At 42.2% G+C, this 19,611-nt stretch overlaps 1 protein-coding gene across 1 annotated transcript in view; it reads left to right on the top strand.

Moving 5' to 3' along the window:
- Nucleotides 1-19,611, top strand: part of PFDN1 (prefoldin subunit 1) — a 56,767-nt gene that overhangs the window by 18,837 nt on the left and 18,319 nt on the right. Inside the window, exon 3 of the mRNA XM_054038588.1 lies at nt 8,724-8,808. Coding sequence (XP_053894563.1) covers nt 8,724-8,808 — 85 coding nt within the window. The remainder of the gene's footprint in view (nt 1-8,723; nt 8,809-19,611) is intronic.

Genomic DNA, 19,611 nt, shown 5'->3' with positions numbered 1-19,611 from the left:
TTATGGCTAGTAGATGTTTCTCAATTAGATAAAGTAATTAAAACTCAAGCTTGCTGAGTGTATAACTAGTATCTATGTTATGAAGTACACAGGCAAATTATTAGAATTTAAATGGACATATGTAGAGAAGGGAGAGGGGTCTGTCTTGAAGGGTTGTGAACTTGAGCATCCAACTTCTGTTCCAGTCAAGATGGATTGTTTGGGAACAAGATCAGCTCCTTTGGAAGTCTCTTTTCCATTGGCTTTGAACAGTACTTAAAATGCACTAATCCTATACTGGGTTACTCTCAAAGCTTGAATGGCAGCAGGAGTTCAGCATTAAAAAGCATCTTTAAATAGATGAGGGCATGACTGGGCTTAGCCTAACTTTTCACATTGCTTAGTCTGATTGAAAAAAGCCTTGGCCTACAGCATTACATGTGTGAGGCAAAGCATTTTAGCCAGAACATTACATATATTTACATGGCATACCATGATATATTTACTGCATCATATATTTATATATTATATGCAGAAAGCTGTGTTAAAAGAACATTAAGGTTGTGTACACACAAGGGAACTGAATTAAAGTTGTTAATTCTGGCATTTCCCAACTTTTCTTTTGCAGTCTTAACATTCTTTTAACGTTTTTTACTTGTGACTTTTTAGATTTTTTTTTTTAACGTGAATTGAATAACCCAAACTCCCATTTTATGGAACCATATTGACTTCCTGCATGAATCATTGGTCTGGCTGGAATCCAGGACCTTAGATCCATAACACAGACCTTTGCTACTTCTGTTTAAGGAGTAACTAGTAGTAGCATTAGGCTATTGTCCGGTCTGTAGACCACCCACTACAGGCATGCAACATACACTTTGCCAGTGACTTACAAAACTTTGATAGACAGCAAAGGAATGTTGAGAATCTTGGGTTCTGTTTCTGTCTCTGGAAGGTAGCATGTGACCTAGTGGTTAGACAGCACAGCCAAATTCAGAATCAATGTGCCAAATTTGTAAGGCAGTGAGCCCAAGTGCATGAGACTTAGGTCTACCATACTAGAGACCTGGGGCCATATTCTAGTCCTTGCTATGTCCCCTTTACCGTGCTCCAGTGTACTCAGCACCATTTTGTTCCTCTCATAGCCACTGATGTAGGCACATGCTAGGGAAAGAAAAGGAAGTGGCTGATTTGTGGAACTCTACAGCAATTGGGGGCTTGGGAGAGGCTCATAGGCAGCCAGGTAAGGCTGCAGTAAATTAGAGCAGCCTCTTGGTTGTGTGCATAGTTCTGGCAGAGGTGACTTTGTGCTATTACCCCATATGTAAAATGAGACCGTGATATCTGGTCACCTCCTAAGGTAGGGGTATGAGGCTTTGCTCAACAATAAGGGCTGTGAAGTGTAAAGAATTATTAACACCAGTCAGTGGAAGAGTAAAACTAGGACTTGTCTCCTCCTGGTGCCCAGTGCCCCTGTGATTAAAGCAGAATGAGGAGCTTTCCCAAACCAGGAAGCAGATCTGTATGCCCCCCTCACCTCTGCTTACTTTAATGTCTGTCTTCTCCTAGGCCAAAGGGGTGGCAGCTGCAGGAGCGTGCGCCGTGTGGTTGGGATGTAGGAAGTTATGCAGGGCTGGAGTTCTGCTCACTGTGGATAGAATGTTCAGAGATTGTAGCCACAAACCTCTAACAGGTTCTACTGAGCATGTGCAAATGGTAATTTTTAGAGGTTTATAATTTGGCCAAATATGGATGGGTTCTCATTTGGACAGCAAAAAGCATCTCTTTGACGCCAGGATAATCCATCTGCCAATTTTCATGTTCCTACTCCAAACATGTGAGGCACCAGAGCTGGTAGAAAATACTTTTAACATTAGCAAAACTACTTATTTCCTCCCTTATCTCATTCCCAGAAATAGCTTGAATCATTTCACTGAATTTAAAATAAAAATAATAAAAAAAATTCTGCCTGAGGCATGAAAAATTTCAGCCTGAATGGTTAAAGATTGGCAAAATTATAAATAACTGAAATCGGGGCTCCTAATGGAAAGTGTTAGGCAAACTTACATACAGGTGTCACCACAGTCCAGCATAACTTGTGTGCCATAAAACGTACACTCTGCATTGATTTGTGAACAAGTATCCCCATAAACTCATCCAGCAACAGTTTAAATATTTTAAAATGTAATACTGTTCGGTAAGTCAAATAGTAGTTATTGGGAGGAAAATAGAAATCAGTGGGGGAATTTTTGAAAAATTTTCTGGGGTGTTTTTTCTTTCTGCTTGTGCTTGGTAATACTGTTACTTTTTTGCTCCTCCAATACATTTTATGCCTTTAGAGCCAGCAGTCATGAGGAGTCAGATTCATAACGCTCTCTCAGAAATACTCACTGTAATAAAGAGCTGCTTGTGCTGCTGGCAGCCCAGTTTTTGTTGAACAATCCACAGAATTTGTTAGTCTCTAAGGTGCCACAAGTACTCCTGTTCTTCTTTTTGCGGATACAGACTAACACGGCTGCTACTCTGAAATCCACAGAATCTCACACATGGCACCAGAAGAGCCTAATATAGTCTAGCGGACTCCCTACTTCTCATTTTTACCCATTTTTAAGGACCTTAGGAAGTCTTATGTATGCAAATCATCAAAAGAACATTTAGCTGTTTTTCTATTAAAAACTTGCAACCTTATTTTTAACAGACTGTCCTTTTAAATGAATGGAACATCATTACTTGATGAATCTATCCTACTACATGAGAGATGGATATTCCTTGTATGAGGAAAAAGAAGAACAGGAGTACTTGTGGCACCTTAGAGACTAACAAATTTATTAGAGCATAAGCTTTCGTGGACTACAGCCCACTTCTTCGGATGCATATAGAATGGAACATATATTGAGGAGATATATATACACACATACAGAGAGCATAAACAGGTGGGAGTTGTCTTACCAACTCTGAGAGGCCAATTAATTAAGAGAAAAAAAACTTTTGAAGTGATAATCAAGCTAGCCCAGTACAGACAGTTTGATAAGAAGTGTGAGAGTACTTACAAGGGGAGATAGAGTCAATGTTTGTAATGGCACAGCCATTCCCAGTCTTTATTCAAACCGGAGTTGATTGTGTCTAGTTTGCATATCAATTCTAGCTCTGCAGTCTCTCGTTGGAGTCTGTTTTTGAAGTTTTTCTGTTGTAATATAGCCACCCGCAGGTCTGTCACTGAATGACCAGACAGGTTAAAGTGTTCTCCCACTGGTTTTTGAGTATTTTGATTCCTGATGTCAGATTTGTGTCCATTAATTCTTTTGCGTAGAGACTGTCCGGTTTGGCCAATGTACATGGCAGAGGGGCATTGCTGGCACATGATGGCATATATCACATTGGTAGATGTGCAGGTGAACGAGCCCCTGATGGTATGGCTGATGTGATTAGGTCCTATGATGATGTCACTTGAATAGATATGTGGACAGAGTTGGCATCGGGGTTTGTTACAAGGATAGGTTCCTGGGTTAGTGGTTTTGTTCAGTGATGTGTGGTTGCTGGTGAGTATTTGCTTTAGGTTGGGGGGTTGTCTGTAAGCGAGGACAGGTCTGTCTCCCAAGATCTGTGAGAGTAAAGGATCATCTTTCAGGATAGGTGGTAGATCTCTGATGATGCGCTGGAGAGGTTTTAGTTGGGGGCTGAAGGTGACAGCTAGTGGTGTTCTGTGCTTGATTATCACTTCAAAAGTTTTTTTTCTCTTAATTAATTGGCCTCTCAGAGTTGGTAAGACAACTCCCACCTGTTTATGCTCTCTGTATGTGTGTATATATATCTCCTCAATATATGTTCCATTCTATATGCATCCGAAGAAGTGGGCTGTAGTCCACGAAAGCTTATGCTCTAATAAATTTGTTAGTCTCTAAGGTGCCACAAGTACTCCTGTTCTTTTTGCGGATACAGACTAACACGGCTGTTACTCTGAAACTTGTATGAGGAGTAGTTGTGAAAGTTATTAGGCTTTAAAGTTAACAGCTAATTAAGCCGAAAAGGGGAAATTCACAACTCTTTCTGGGTGGTTGTTTCATGCTGTTTGGCTGCAGAGTGTATTGGTTTTTGCTCTGAAGGTTCTATGAGTAATCAGGAGCAGAAAACTTTGCTTCTGAAGAAAGAAGCACGTGAAGTGAATTTGGCCTCGTCCCAGTTCCTAACGGATCCATGTCTCAGTAAAATGCTTTCTGGAGCAGGGGTTGCTATGGTGCTTGTCTTGTACAGCAACATGCACACATTGGCACATACCAGTCATTGCAATTCAAATTAATAACTCCTGAGTGGCGGAACTTCACTTGAGGAAACTAGAGGTGGGTGTAGTGGAATCTTGTTCAGTGCCTTCTTACCCTATCTAGCTCATATCAGTCAGGTTAATCTCACAAATTCAACTTCACACTTCCGAAGGAGGCAACTGAGCTCTGCTGGCTTTGTTTTTCTGTCATTTATATACTGTCATAGGTCCATTAATTTAAGTTACACCAGCTGAGAATCTGCCCCTGCTTTTTAAACACCCTAAAGCATTATATTGTATGCTAGGTGAAAATGAAACACTCTAAATATTCTAGACCCTGCAGTGTCACCAGCTATCACCAGTTTCTTCATATACTCTGCACTGAATAAACATGTTTAGAATATTTCTTTTGTATACACACTAAAGAAAGCATCTGTCTGTACTTTCTAGGTTTCTTTGACATTGCTTAGAATGTCAAGAAATGTAATACCCATATGTATCTCAGCAATACAATTCAATGTAACCCGCTACTGTAGGTACTGCCACAAAAACATTAGTGCTTAATTTCTCTCCTACTCAACAGTGAACATTCTAGCTAAGTGTTTAGCTGGATTAATTGAAATTTCAAAATCTGAGCCAAAATTACTAATTGCTAAATTACTCTAAAAAGCAACAGAGGGTCCTGTGGCACCTTTAAGACTATGGCATCTGAAGAAGTGAGGTTCTTACCCACGAAAGCTTATGCTCCCAATACTTCTGTTAGTCTTAAAGGTGCCACAGGACCCTCTGTTGCTTTTTACAGATTCAGACTAACACGGCTACCCCTCTGATACTTAAATTACTCTAATGCTCCTTCTATAACTGCATGGAGTAGGCCTCCTTGTTTTCTCTGGTGGCTCTGATAAATGGTACACTTTTCCTCAGTTGGGTGAAAACTTTGACCAACATTTTTGAAGTTGAATGCCCCAAGTCAGGCACCTACATCATCAGTAACCCAGTTGTTTGAGGGTTTGGTACCTCTGAAAGTCAGGCCACTTAGATGGATACATGTGGATGTGATTTTCGAGCTTTAAGATTTCAGTTAGAAAATTTTGGTCTGTCTGCTATCAATGTACATTCTTAAGCTTTTGTTTGAGGAAAGGCACCAGGGAGGTTATTTTCTCAGTTGAATGGTGTTGACAGCTGCAGAATCTAAGTTTTCGTTTAAAAACAAACAAACAAAAAAATTCTCTAGTCCTTAGAGTTGCAAAGATCTTCCAGAGTGAACCAAGTGTAAACTGATGCTGTGTAGTTTTCCTAAGTCTGCATGGACAACTTCAGAGATTTCCCAAGTTGCAGTGCAGTGAAAATTGACCAGAATCTTGTCTGTTTTAATGTTCCATATTTAGAACACAGTGGGCAGCCGTGAAACAGAGAAGATGGTCAGGTTGAACTACTCCAACTTTGGAAAGCTATGTACAGCAAATGAGCAGTTACTGGAGTTGTTCACAGTTATGGTCCGTCTTCCCCCCCAAATTTAGGGAATTGGAGCCACCTTTCCCCCTAACATGCCACCACTATCACCCTTACAGTAGCCACGATGCTCTTGGGTGTGAGAGAGGAATGATTTATATGTATTGCAGTAGTGCCTAGGAGCTGCATGGGTGAAGATCTTGCTGTGTTAGGTGCTGTACAAACACAGAACAAAAAGAATGCCTGCCTCAAAGAGCTTAGTATAGGAAAGAAGCAGGGGGAATGCTCCCTCTCTCTTCCACTATCCAAAGGATGTGTGTGAGAGCTTCAGATTTATCAAAACCTGATAGCTAGAGGCTATGAGAAATGGGGCTCCTTCTTAAGATCCAGGGCTGCAGCTGATGCAAATGCAGTGCCCTTCCCTTTCCCTGAGGGTGCACAGGTGGCTGTGGCTTCTCACAGGGACACTGCACCCAGAGAGACAGAACCCTCCTTTTAGTTTAGTCACCTGGCTATTGAGCATTAGGGCCTGAAAATGTTACCAGTGTCTGAGCAGTTGGTGGAGGGGTTGAGGCTGGTAGGTGGAGAGAGGGAGAAGTTGAGGGGATGCATTAGATAAAAAGAGAAATATGGTATTAAAAAGAGGAATTTTTGGGGAGCAAAGATGGTACCAGGGAGAAGCATCGCACAAAATGAGTGGAGGGAAAAGGGACAAAGTGAGGAGAGATGTTGAAAACTACATAAGAAGAGCTACCAAGTGAATTATAAAAGAGAGAAAGTGGAGTGAAGCCAGGAAGGGAAAAAAAAGTGTAACAAAATCAAGGAAAGCACTGTAAAGTGTGATTGAAAACACATTAAGGAGAGCATGAATTGGCAACATGTTAAAATTAAATGCAATACCCAACTCTTCTGCTGCTATAAATTGCAGGGCTGTGATGGCACCAGGTATTGTTCACCCAGGCTTAATCCTCAGCTAGTGTTGGGTACGTTTTTCAAGCTGTGCAGGAGGATCCTCATTTCTGTTTGTTTCAGTTCTGTTCATCTTCCAGGCCCTGAATAAACGTGTTAATAATATCCATTTGTCATGGGAGATTATGCCACACATTGAATTCAAACTTTTGTGCAGAAGAGGCATGTGTCTGGCACTGCCCAGTCTAAAGCTATTCCTTTTAGCTGTTCAACATGATCACTTGTCACCTGGCATGAAGACATGGTCCCAGACACTAGTTAGCCCTGTGAGAGACCTTGAACACAATGGTATGAGCTATGGAGGCTCCTTTTAATCCTTCTGGGTGACTTTCTAAGTAGGGAAGAAGCTAATCCGTTGCTTGTGCATTCCTTGTGTGTGAGAGGAGGGGATGAAGAAAGCTATGTAAGGTTCCTAAAATTTACTTGAACTCAGTTAGCCTTTACCTCTTTGCAAGCTGTCTGTCATATTCTGAGAGTAGCCTTGAGCCGTGTGATTACTCAGAACACTGCTCTGAGCAGTTTGGGGCAGCTTTCTTATGATGGCTGTACAAGCTTGCTGTTACTTTCATCTGTAATTCATAAGAATCTTATCTTTATAATTTGATTGCAAATGGAAAAAAGGAAGAAGTAGACACTCGTGACTGCAGCTTCAGTTTAAAAAAATATGAATGCAACAAAATGGAACTTTAGAAAGCATTGGAATTCAAAGTTCACTTTAAACAAATAAACAAACCTTAAACAATGGAAACTGTTAAAACACAGTTAAGGGCACCCAAACAAGTATAAATCTGTCTCCATAGAGAGAACAACCAGGGTTTGCCTTATCCCAGCCATTATGCAGGTTCATGTCTTCTGTGACCATACAAAATATTAATTAATATTAACTAGAGCTGGTCGGGAACAAGGTTAATTGGAATATGCCAATTCATTGAACCCGAAATATTTTTCGGACATGTCTTGAGTTCAACGAACTTCTGACAAAACACAGGTAGGGTTCCTCCGGAGCAGCCCCTCTATGACAACTGTCATGAGGCCAGGGACCTCAGGGCTTCCAGGGTCTATGGCTCTTGGGCAACCTTGCCATGTGGACTGCCCTGAGATTAGGCTCTGGCTGGAGCCATGGCTCTCAGGGTTTTAGGATCCCTGCTCTGTGGTGGGGAGCTCACCTGAATCCTAGGGCATCCCCAGGAATGGAAGGCAGCTGGGAGGTGGGGGCAGCTGGCTACTCCATTTCATTTAGAAAAATGGAACTGAAATGTGTGTTTGTTTTTTTATGAAAAAATCTCAGAATTTCTTTTCTGTGGGAAACTGAAATTTCAAGTTTTTGTTCTGTATCGGAATGAAAACTTTTTTGAAATGGCAGAATTTCACACAGAATGGAAATTGAGTTTTTGCCAGATCTAATCTTAACCATAGAGGTCAGTCAGACTCCAGGCATAAACAATCCGTGGAAGAAGTCGTCCTTTAATGATTCTTGATTAGATACATAGCCTACTGAAGATAGTCTTTTCTCTTTGCTCGCAAAGATTCCATGTGCCATGAAATACAGATCTAGTGTATCTCTGTATCCAAACTCTTAAACTGAGATAATGAAATTATAGGACTTGCATGGAAACCTAAAGGTTAGCGTGGTGTCGAAGTATAACCCATTAATGTGCGTAAACAGTTATGTAACATGTTCTGTGGTTCAAATCTTCAGTATTTCATCTGCAAGCTGTGCAAGTACAGTGTCTTCCCTAAACGTTAAGACCATCCAGAAGGCTGGTAACAGCGCGTGAGGCAGAAAAGGTTGGCATCCGCCTTTACTTCATTTTAAGTGTTTAGTTTGTCTTGAATTGAGTGAAGTCTGGGCCACTTTCACTAGATGATCACCTCCATTATGCAGCTGATTTTTTTCAGCCCATTGACTGATCAATTCCATTATCTTTTATTGTGCTGTAAATGAATCTCTCTGCAGTCTCTCCTTACAGAGCACAGGATGAGAGTGAGTAACATTTGGTTGATGTAGTTTAGCTCTCTGCAACCGTAGTAAATCTGCCTGATTTCTTTTTTTTGTCACTTGTAGGTTTATCCTTCAGTCCAAGGGAGTAATTCACAACCAACTCTTAGAAAAACAGAAAATAGCAGAAGAGAAAATTAAAGAACTTGAGGTAAGTTTTAGGTGAATGAAGGTGATATTGAAAGTAGGACCTTAAAAAAAAAAAGTCAACATGATAGTCTTTGTTGTGTCCCTTACATATATAGTATATTTATATAGCGCTTTTCATCCTAAAGGATCTTACAACACTAGAACTCCTATCCACAGCTGAAACATTGCTATCTCTTGGGTAGAATGCAGCAGCTGTCATGGTAGTAATATTAGCAATGCATATCCTGCTGACCCTCCTGATAGGAAAATACCTATCTAGTCTAGAAGTAATTTAGACATATTACCTAATTTGAGTATTTGAGAGATGCAGAAATATATAGGAAATGCACAGTAATTTCAGTGTCCTTTTGCAAGTTCAAACTGCTGAAATGGGGCTTTGGATCCATTTAATCTTGACCAACATCCAGGGGATACAAGCCAGGTTCACTTGCTCTGCTCATTACATTTAATTCTTCAGAGGGGCACAAATAAAAATGCACCAAAAGTGCTACCATTATGTCTTTTTATAAATGTACCTAATATGTGAATAATATGAAACCCTGCCTCTTAGTATCTTGAGCAAAGAACTTAAAAACAAACAAACAAACAAAAAAAACCACAACAAAAATACCCTCTAGGAATGTGTTTAGGGGAAGCAAATGATGAGTTGACCAAACAGTCAGATATGTTAATGTGAGCTTTGGAGATGGAATTAACAATAGGGAAGGCAGAGCAGGCAAATAAGTGTGTGTGTGTGCACGCGCACAAGGAATAGTAATGTGAAGTGCTTAAAGTGGGGCACGGGTCACTTGCTGGAGGAGTCTCTGCACCTTGAGGTCTTTAAACCACGATTTGAGGACTTCAGTAACTCAGGCATAGGTTAGGGGGTTGTTACAGGAGTGGGTGGGTGAGATTCTCTGGCCTGCGTTGTGCAGGAGGTCAGACTAGATGATGATAATGGTCCCTTCTGACCTTAAAGTCTATGAGTCTATAAAAGTGGCACTGTGGAGTTCTATATTTACTCAGTTACTCCAGATCAAATCTGCTCAGTTGGTAAATAGAAAGGTGCTTTTCTTCTGTTTGCCCTGAAAGCCCAACCTACAGTCTGAAAGACAAGATGGCTTCTGTCCTTTGCATCTCTAGCAGTAAATAATCTGCAGTCAGAATTTAGTTAACAGTTCTGCTGATAAAGTGGGAGATAGATATGATGCATGTGTTAGATTCTATTCTGCCTTATATAGCACTAAAAGGTGTTTTTAAAAAAAAGTCTTAAATGCATGGCCTGATTTTCAGAGATGCTGAGCAACCCCAACTCCCATTAAACACAACGAAAGTGGCTTGTGTTCATTACTTTTGAAAATCAGGTTCTTGTATTTTGTTCAATAAAGTACTTCGATATGATTCTGAATAGATATAGGGAGCAGATCTGAAGAGTAAGAATGTGCCATTTTTAGGTGTTTTTCATTTTAAAGACTGAGGATTTAATGTGGTGAAAAGTGTTTTTATTCAAAGAACAGATGATAGGATGGGGCAGATTTAAATAGGGTTACCATACGTCCTCTTTTTCCCGGACATGTCCGGCTTTTCAGCACTCAAACCCCCGTCCGGGGGGAATTGCCAAAAAGCCGAACGTGTCGGGGAAAATGGCGGCTCTGCTTCTCCCCTGACTCTTCGGCTCTGTTTAAGAGCCGAGCTGCCCGAGCGCTATGGGCTTCAGGCAGCCCCCTTGCCTCCGGACCCCAGCTGCCGGCCGGGCACTTCCCCTCCCGGGCTCCGGCGGCGCAGGGTCCGGAGGCATGGGGGCTGCCCGAAGCCGGTAGTGCTGGGGCAGCTCGGCTCTTAAACAGAGCCGAAGAGTCAGGGGAGGAGCAGAGCCTCCGTGGCTCTGCTCCTCCCCTGACTCTTCGGCTCTGTTTAAGAGCTGGCCGGGCATGGGGGCTGCCCGAAGCCGGTAGCGCTCGGGCAGCCCGAGCGCTACCGGCTTCGGGCAGCCCCCATGCCTCCGGACCCTGCACCGCCGGAGCCCGGGAGGGGAAGTGCCCGGCTGGGGGTGCAGGGTCTGGAGGCATAGGGGCTGCCCGAAGCCCAAGCGCTACCGGCTTAACGGTTTGCCGGGCAGCCTCCAGACCCTGCGCCCCCAGCTGGGCGCTTCCCCTTCCGGGCTCCAGCTGCGCTGGGGAAGCGCCGGCCGGGGGCGCAGGGTCTGGGGGCTGCCCGGCAAACTGTGAAGCCGGTAGCGCTGGGGCAGCCCTTTCCCCGTGGCTGGGAATGGGAGGGAGGAAGGAGGGGGTGGAGTTGGGGCGGGGAAGGGGCGGAGTTAGGGCGGGGCTGGGGTGGGGAAATGGGCGGGGCCAGGGCCCGTGGAGGGTCCTCTTTTTTTATTTAATAGATATGGTAACCCTAGATTTAAAGTAGTTTTGGGTGTTGTGTTTGAATAGGACAACCTTAAGCTTGCATTTCCTTGGTACCTACCATTCACATTTGTGGTGTTTTAACTATAATATTTTTGAAAAGTAATGCACATATCTGTAGTTGGAGTGTGTCGGCACCATGACAAACTCTTTAATGTGGGGATATGTTTTTGTTATAGTAGTATCCCAATAAAAATAGGATCCACAGTGAGGGAGATATCCTAACCTTTGAAAATCTGTTTTTAACTGTCTCAGTTTTCATTGGAAAGGAGAGAACAGATATGTCTAGGGGGGCAGCTGTGCTAATGATATGAGGCAAGATAACATTTTAACTACATTTTGGACATTAGCAAGTGTGGGTTGTCAGGTCTGATCAAGCTGGGACTATGCCTATTTGGTTGTGAAGTCCAGGGCAGTGTAGCTGGACAGTGCTGTCCTATGCTCTGGAGAAAAATATTAACACTGTATTTATAGAAAATTCTCTCTCCATGAATAATGTGAAAGATGCACTTGCAAATTACAGCTGTCATTTCTGAGTCGAGGTGCTTGGGTTGACCTCATGGCTGGGACAGTCAGTGATGAAACCCAATGTCAGTGATGTTCACGAGTCCCCATGCTGCCTCAACAGTTATTAAAGGGTTGTTTTGAATACACTTTCTGAACCTGAAGCCATTCCATTGCTTGATAATTTGTCCTCTTGATAGCAGGTAAAAATGCATCCCTTGGTGGTGGCAATTTTTCTCTGTTTGCATCTTGGAAAACATGCACCTGCATACCTCTGCAAGTGTTGTAATGTTGATCTTCAAATGGTAAACTGGGCATAGGAACACCTCCAGTGCATTTACGACTTCCTCAGTGACTGTCTCAGCTGTTCTGAGCACCTTCAGGGCGAGTTCATGCTCTTCGGAGGTTGAATCAAATGCCCTCCAGTAAGATAATTTGGTCTTTCAAGCTGGCTTTGTGTGGTTTTTAATGGTCCAAGTGATAGGAACACATCTCTGAGGTATTACAGTGATTCTGTACCCCAGCAGCAGGCACAAAAACATCTGGTGGAAGTCTTGGGTAGCGTCTCACAGAGAGCACTAGAACATCCGTGTCTTATGCAAAAATCTGGAATTTAGTAGCACCTCTCTCTGTGACATTGCTGACATGCAAGATAATTTTAGACTCAGCTTCCTCATGGGAACTATGAAGAAACTCCACTGATCACTGTGAGGCAGCAGCTTCATTATGTCATACGCCAATGAAATTCTTCGAGAAATTCTTCACATGATGGAGTGTTTTTCCTGCAAGGTATGCGGTTAACTCATCCTTCATGTGAGTATGAGACAGTAACTTCTTCACTGTGGCACTGGAGATGTTCGTGGAGTCAGTGATTTTATATTTCACAAGTGCAGTACAATGGAGTCTTTTCTTTCTGGTAATATTTTTAATTGATTTCCCCTGAATACTTGTCAAGCACGAGATGGATTCCGTCATAGATCCAGTATTTTCTTTGTACCCTAATGATGAAGTGTTCAGCCAAATCTTGGCAAGTGTTAACAGTTTCTAGATTGTCAACAGCTTGTACTTTAGCCATACCATCTATGACTGATATCTTGAAAGGCCTCTGCTGGCATAAGGTACCGGTCATGTTGTCAGTAGTTGCTGGCATAGGAAGACCACGGAAGATGTACATTAGTTTGTTTTTTGTCTTGCACATATGGGTTGTTCCATCATATGCGAACATTGATCGTGGAGAACTCACGTAGACCCAAAGTCTCACGTAGATGATCATGATGCTGAGATCTGGACTTGACCAGTAGATGAGCAACAACCTGTCTGCAGTTAGCTTTGTAATAGTCTCTGCCACCTTCACTCTGACTTCCCTCTTTGCATTTGAGCACACCATTAGTCTTTTTTTCTTAATGGGATCCCATAGATTGACAGAGCCCTGAATAATTCTTTGGGTTTTGAAGGCTTCATACAAATCATGACCCAGAGTATCCATTTGAGTGACATCTTTAGCTATCTCATCACTGAAGACTGCTATTATCATAATATTAATGAGCTCTGATGCATGAATGGGTAGCTAGTGCAAGTAAGCTCACCTGTAGCTTTAAAATTGCTCCTTCTTGGTATTTAACAGAACCTAATGTGTTTAAATGGTGCTTGGTTACTTCTGGGAAAATCATACTAAGCACACTTAATGTTTCATTTGAAATTTGCTAGAGTTCTGGGGCTGTCAAGGAAAGAGCAGCATTCTCACTAAGAGTGACTGCTTCATACAGTTTTTTGTGTGTTGAAACTGTACTTAATGGATGCCTTCGGACTTCCAGGTTACCGCAGAAGAAGCAGGTGTTCTCTAAATGCATGCCAGGAGAACTAGTATAAGGCAAGTCTCACCCACAGTTGGCACCTGTCCCAAAATCTTTGACTTTTTTTTAATGCTCAATGTACTTCCCCTCCAACCTTGCCAAATTCATTTTTTGGGTGTGCTTCTTATAGCATGCAAGTTGCCACTGTTTAACCAGGTACTCTGCAGGGGTATTCTCTAAAGATTCAACTACTATTTGGTATTCTTCATCTCCCCATAGACTTCTAAATATGATCAAGGCCAAAGTAAAAAAGAAGTATTTTGTAATAAATTACTTTGGGATTGTAATTAATATACATTATATAACATCATTACGTAACTATCAGTGTACTGTTTGCGGATGGATTCCAGTAATTTCTGTCTGCATGCTGACGTCTTAACCAGTGCCTCATTACAACTCTTTTGTCATAATAAACCAAGCTAATGATCAGTACCACTGAACCTTTTCTTTTTTGCCGATGATGACAAATCAATTTGAAGCACTCCTTCCATTACAGTAATTTGTAACATTAAAATAAATTAATCAGATATATTCTGGGCATGAACTGATAACAGTGCTGTCAGTTGAGGGCCACAATTTAACTTTGTGAGAGCTGCGTGTTTGACATGCCTGTGTTCAAAAATCATTTTTTAAAACCATAACACTTTCTCAAATATATATCTACATCATTGTTTTAGGGTTGTGGGAGAAAGGGCTTTGGAATGTTACCCAACTCAACCCATTTCCAGTGATTGTATTATGAAAATTTCTGCCAACTGGAGAACCTGGCGCTGGGACCTCGGGGCAGCGAGTCCTCCCGCCATGCTGCAGAGGGGGACACGTTGAAATTATGATTCTGTACATTTCTATGAATCAAATGACACCTCCCTTAACTTTCTCTTATTATCTTGCCCACAAAATTACACATGCTCTCAGACTAACATCATTAGTAATAGTAGTGCTTTAAGCATCCAAGTGCCTGAGTTTCTTAACAAAACAGCTGTAAGATTATTTGAACATTATTTTTTTCTGATCTCATTCTTATAAATGACTGAACCGTGTTAGCAGATACTTTCAAAAACACCCAGCGTAGAAAATTTTATCTGCAACAGTTGAAGTTTGACAAAGTCGTAAGCAACCGAAAACAGGGTCTTATAATGGAGTGTGTCCAGCAACCTTAATAACAGGCAATGTTACCTGAGCCTTTAAGATGAGTTAGCTCTAGTATAGACAGGACACAGGCATTTTTACCACACACTAAACATTTCACCATTGATCGCACAGTTGGAGCTGCTCTGGGACTGAAAAGGCAGCTGTAAACATCCTGATTAGATGCAGCCCCAGTGTTAAAGCCAAATGGAATCTAGTTGATAGGCCTTTGTTTACTGAGTGTTGGGCTCCCAGGCTGCTAGTCTTGCCAGACTGTGGTCAGTTTTCAGCAACTATAAGCTTTAGGCCTTGGCTACACTGGCGCTGTACAGCGCTGCAACTTGCTGCGCTCAGGGGTGTGAAAACGCCCCCCCCCCCCCAGCGCAGCGAGTGCAGCGCTGTAAAGCGACAGTGTAATCCGAGCCTGCAGCGCTGCACACTCGCTCGCAGTGCTGCAAGCTACTCCCTTCGGAGAGGTGGAGTACTTACAGCTCTGCGAGAGCTCTCTTGCAGCACTGGCGGCGCGACTACACTCACGCTTCACAGCGTTGTGAATTCCCGAGTGTAACCAAGCCCTGAGTTGAATGTCTCCATCTGTTCCTGTTCGGAAATGGTTCTTAACCTTCTGAACTTCGATTGCTGGGTTAAGCAGAATGGGTGGAGTTCTTCGTAAATTAGAACCTTCTACTTCTTAGGCAGAGCTTCAAAGCTGTCCCCTTGATCGTTGTTTTCTCTCCTTTGAAGCTTACAGCTGCCTTTGGCCAACAGTTATTGGCACTGAATTGGCTGTAACAAAAGCAGTGACTGATCTCAGTAACTGGTGGGAGAGGGAAAGTGGCTGCCAGATGGATTGCTCTCTCCTTTTTAACCATTGATATGGGGGCCAGGTTCTCTGAAGCTTCTACAGTTTGTTTAAAATGAAGATTCATATCCACTATTAACTACTTTTCAAGCTGGCTGTTCCAGGAGAGCCATGGGATTCCTTATGAGAAAGGTTGAAGTCTTACATTGATGCTTCCTATGAGCTGAGGATTTCCAGGGAAACACCTGAATCCAAGTTACATCACTTATCACAGGAGTAGCTGGGAGAGAATTTCTCTGGTCCTGAAACCAACCAGTGATGTAGAGAGGAAAGAATGTGAAACTTACGTGATCTTAGTGATTCCACTAGGTCATCCTAAAGGAAATATCAGACTGAGAGAAACATGGTGAGGTTAAAATCCCCACCTTCAGATTATCAAATGTGAATAGGTTTTGAAGGTTGGATTTACCTTCCACCATGTCTACTGCTTTCTTTACCGCCTCCCCATCCTCACTACAGTGGCACAGCTCCAGTGCTTCAGTGAAGACACTGTCTTCACACTCAACTGCCTAGACACTGCCTATGCCCTCCCACATTTGAGGTCCACAATTTAACTTTGTGAGGGCTGCGTATTTAAAATCATGTTTTAAAAATTATACTTTAACACTTTCTCAAATATATATTTACATCATTGTTCTAGGTTTGTCATGTTTGTGTTTGTGGGAGAAAGGGCTTGGAATGATACCCAACTCAACCCATTTCCAACAACATTGGAAATAGCTGAATTAGTTTGGCTTAACACTCTCTTCTCTCCCCCCCCCCTCCCCCCAAATAAATAAATAAATAAAATAAAAGTAAACCTGTGGCATGGCATGGAAAATTGCAGTCCAAAGTTTGCAAAGTTTTTTAAGCAACTGAAAACAGGGTCTTGTGACGACTGAGTGTTGGGCTACCTTAGTAATAGGCAGTGCTCCTAGCCTCATTTAATAATTAATTATAAAATCCTGAAAGTTTCTCTTTTTGGTAGCATGCTAAAAATAGTGCCCATTTTGAGTGTGCTTTTTGAAAGCACGTGCCCAACTACCATTGACAGTCTGGGAGTTGGGTGCCTAGTTCCTCTAGGTGCTTTGGGAAATCCCACCCTCAAGGGGGCTGATCCAGTGTATTGTTGGGAGTTTGTTGTATGAGACATTAGTATTGCAGAGCTATTATCAGGCCTGCATGAGATGTATGCTGCTGACATAGGGCAGAATTTTCCTAAGTGTTCAGCCCTGGGAAGCTGGGCCAGGTCTTCAGTACATTGGGTGCCCATTGGTTACTGAGCTCTTTTGAAAATCTGGCCATAGGTGTTGCAATGGGAGCTGCTGGGTGCCGAGTACTTCTGAGAACCACTCAGTGCTCTTCAGAGCTTGAGCTGCATGTTTTTACATTTACAGCACTGCCATAGTGAACTACTGTACACTGAGCCTGCAATATAAAACTTAACTTTCTCTTTCAGGACTTGTTTGCCCTATTTTTGCTTTTATTAGCAATGGATACAAACCCAGTTAAAAAATAATAAATTGCAGGTTACTTTGAAGGGTTTTGGCCAGTCTTTGAATCAAAAATAAAACTGCCTACTTTTATATCAACTTCAATCTAAATGGAATTAATAACAAGGCTGTCATGCAAATAGCTTTGAGACTCAGCTGCATTGGAAGCCACCTTTAGGAGCACTGCAGGCACTTGAAATTCACTTGTATAAAGAAAAATTATGCAGGTCTTAAGGTGCTGAAAAATGGTGGAATAGTACCCAGAGCTCAAAAAGATTCACAAACACCCATTAGTCAGGGTTAGATACAAACAGCAAGAATTGGGGTGAGCAAAGGTGCTGGGATTTCTACCAGGGTGCTGTTCTTGAACTGTGGTTTCTAGATCCATCTCAGATATTTGCCCCGGGTAGTAGACAGGTGATTAAACTTGGAGCTGACTCCAACCCCTTGACCTGCAGGAAAGGAAGAAGAGGTTTTTTGCCTTTCCTCTGGTCTCTAAAGCCTCCCTACTGCTGCGAGGATTGAGGAAGAAAGGTCTCTGCTATTCTACTTTTCTCTCTCCTCATTATGGTAGGTCCTGCTTCCCTGTGAATAGTTCCAGTGCCTGCGTCTGATGTTGCTCCTAGCTTTCTGTGTAGCAGTATCATGAAATTGCTGTGATTCTGTTTAACCATTGAATTTCAGGTGTCTCTATTGCATGGCAAAGCTGTGAGCAGTGGCAGAGGAACTAGACCTCTATGTGCAAACCCAAAGATGGCACTTTACATTCAATGAACATTTGAAAATGATCTTTGCCGTTGCAGGGGCTAATCCTGCAAACACTTAAGGTGCTTAACTTTACACTTGTGCATAGTCCCACTGAAGTTAATGGGACTTCTTGTGTGTACGTGCTTGCAAGGTTGGGACCATAAGGCAATAAAAAAATCAATGAACCGCAACCTCTTAAATTCTGCAGAGATTGATGACCTGTACTCACATACTTACAAGAGGAGCTTCCAACTCCCTAGCAGCAATTGGATTTTTCCAGCCTTGATAATATCAATTCTCTTGTTGTTATGTTTAACTATATTAGTTGTGTATGTGAAATCTATTTTGAAAGCATTCTAAAAGGATGAGCACAGGCCCTTTTTAGCTCAGCAATGTTTGTGCAGTATTAGGAGAAAAAACTAGTAATGTTTTTCTTCCCTTGTTTTTAAGGAAACATGATATGCTGGGGTGGAACAATGCTTTGTTCAGGAAATGTTATCCGTTTCCATTGTAGGGCTAGATGAATTCTGTTTTTAAATGTGGCATTTTAAAAAGACCAAACTCTGTGATGTTATAAAGACATGGAAAATGATTCTTCCTTCAGCGTGGAGGAAGTGATTATTGCTGTGTTTTTTCACTGGTAGTATCTGATAATCCCCCTCCCTCCCGCTATTCTCGGCATGTTTAGTTGTCAGGCGTTGTCAGACTAAATTGCTAAAAATAACAAATACGGGGGAGGCTGCTCTGTGGCAGCTTTCTTCAGTGTGTGCCACTTGTTGAATTTAGTTCCTTCATAGAAAGGGCAAAAGCAACCCGCTTCCATTCTTGTTGAATGGGATTTCTTTTTTTAAAGTGCTGACAAGAACATTGTTGTGTGTCTCACATTTCCCAAACATTAATACTCCATGCACATGTACAAGAGGATGAAAGCTGACTGCTCCTGTAGGGCTAAATCTTCAGTGTCTGTCTACAGCAAAAACTATGATCCTGGAAAACCACAGGAAAATAAACAAGTGGTTGCATTCTAATTCAATAGCTTTGCCATGTGGCTTCTGAGAAGCCATGTAAAATTGTCCCAACCCATGCTCAAGATCTGTTCACCTACCGTTTACCATGATGATGTAGAAACTAATATTTTACTTGTCCATCAAATACCATTAGTCTCCTTGCGTAAGACGTGAGTTGAACTTTGCAAGGCTCCTTTATGGTAGAATAAAAGGAAAGGGTTGTTCTGTGGCAGTGGGATCTAATAGTTAGGGAGGCTGGATGTCAAGACTCAGAAGCTTTGTTCCTGCCTTTGCCATGGATGTGGTCTGTGATCTTGGGGAAACTAGCAATATCTCAATACCTCACATTCCTCCCTGTAAAATAAGCATCCCTCACAGAATCAGTGTATGGGTTCGTTATGTTCGAGGATCTTTGGATGAAAGGATGGCCTAACTGCAGGTGTAAGATACTAGCAGCAGCATCTTTCTACTAATCAATAAGATGAGGAGTCTCTGAAATTTGCCAGGGCTACTCCATGCTTCATGAGAACAAAGCTATTTTAATTAAATAGTAAATGTAGTGCTGGTAAAAAGTGCCAAATTGGCTTGAAGACTGAAGTTCTTTGTTACCAGGATAGTATAGTCCAGGCAGTAATGGAGGCATATTGCCACCTGGCAATAGACCTCCACTTTGCTCTTGAGGGACCACCTCCAGAGGTGAGAAGGGAGCCCTGTCTCCATGCTTTAGGCAGTCCCTGGATTTTCATACTGAGCCTGTCAATATGGATGCCAATTGTGAGTGTAGTTTAATTATGTCGAAAGCCTAGAAACTCGTGTGAAACCTCAATTCATTTCACAGGCC

This window comes from Malaclemys terrapin, chromosome 8, assembly GCF_027887155.1.
Source record: "Malaclemys terrapin pileata isolate rMalTer1 chromosome 8, rMalTer1.hap1, whole genome shotgun sequence".
Lineage (NCBI taxonomy): Eukaryota > Metazoa > Chordata > Testudines > Emydidae > Malaclemys > Malaclemys terrapin.
Note: the sequence above shows the minus strand (reverse complement) of the source record. Positions and strands in the feature narration are given on the sequence as shown.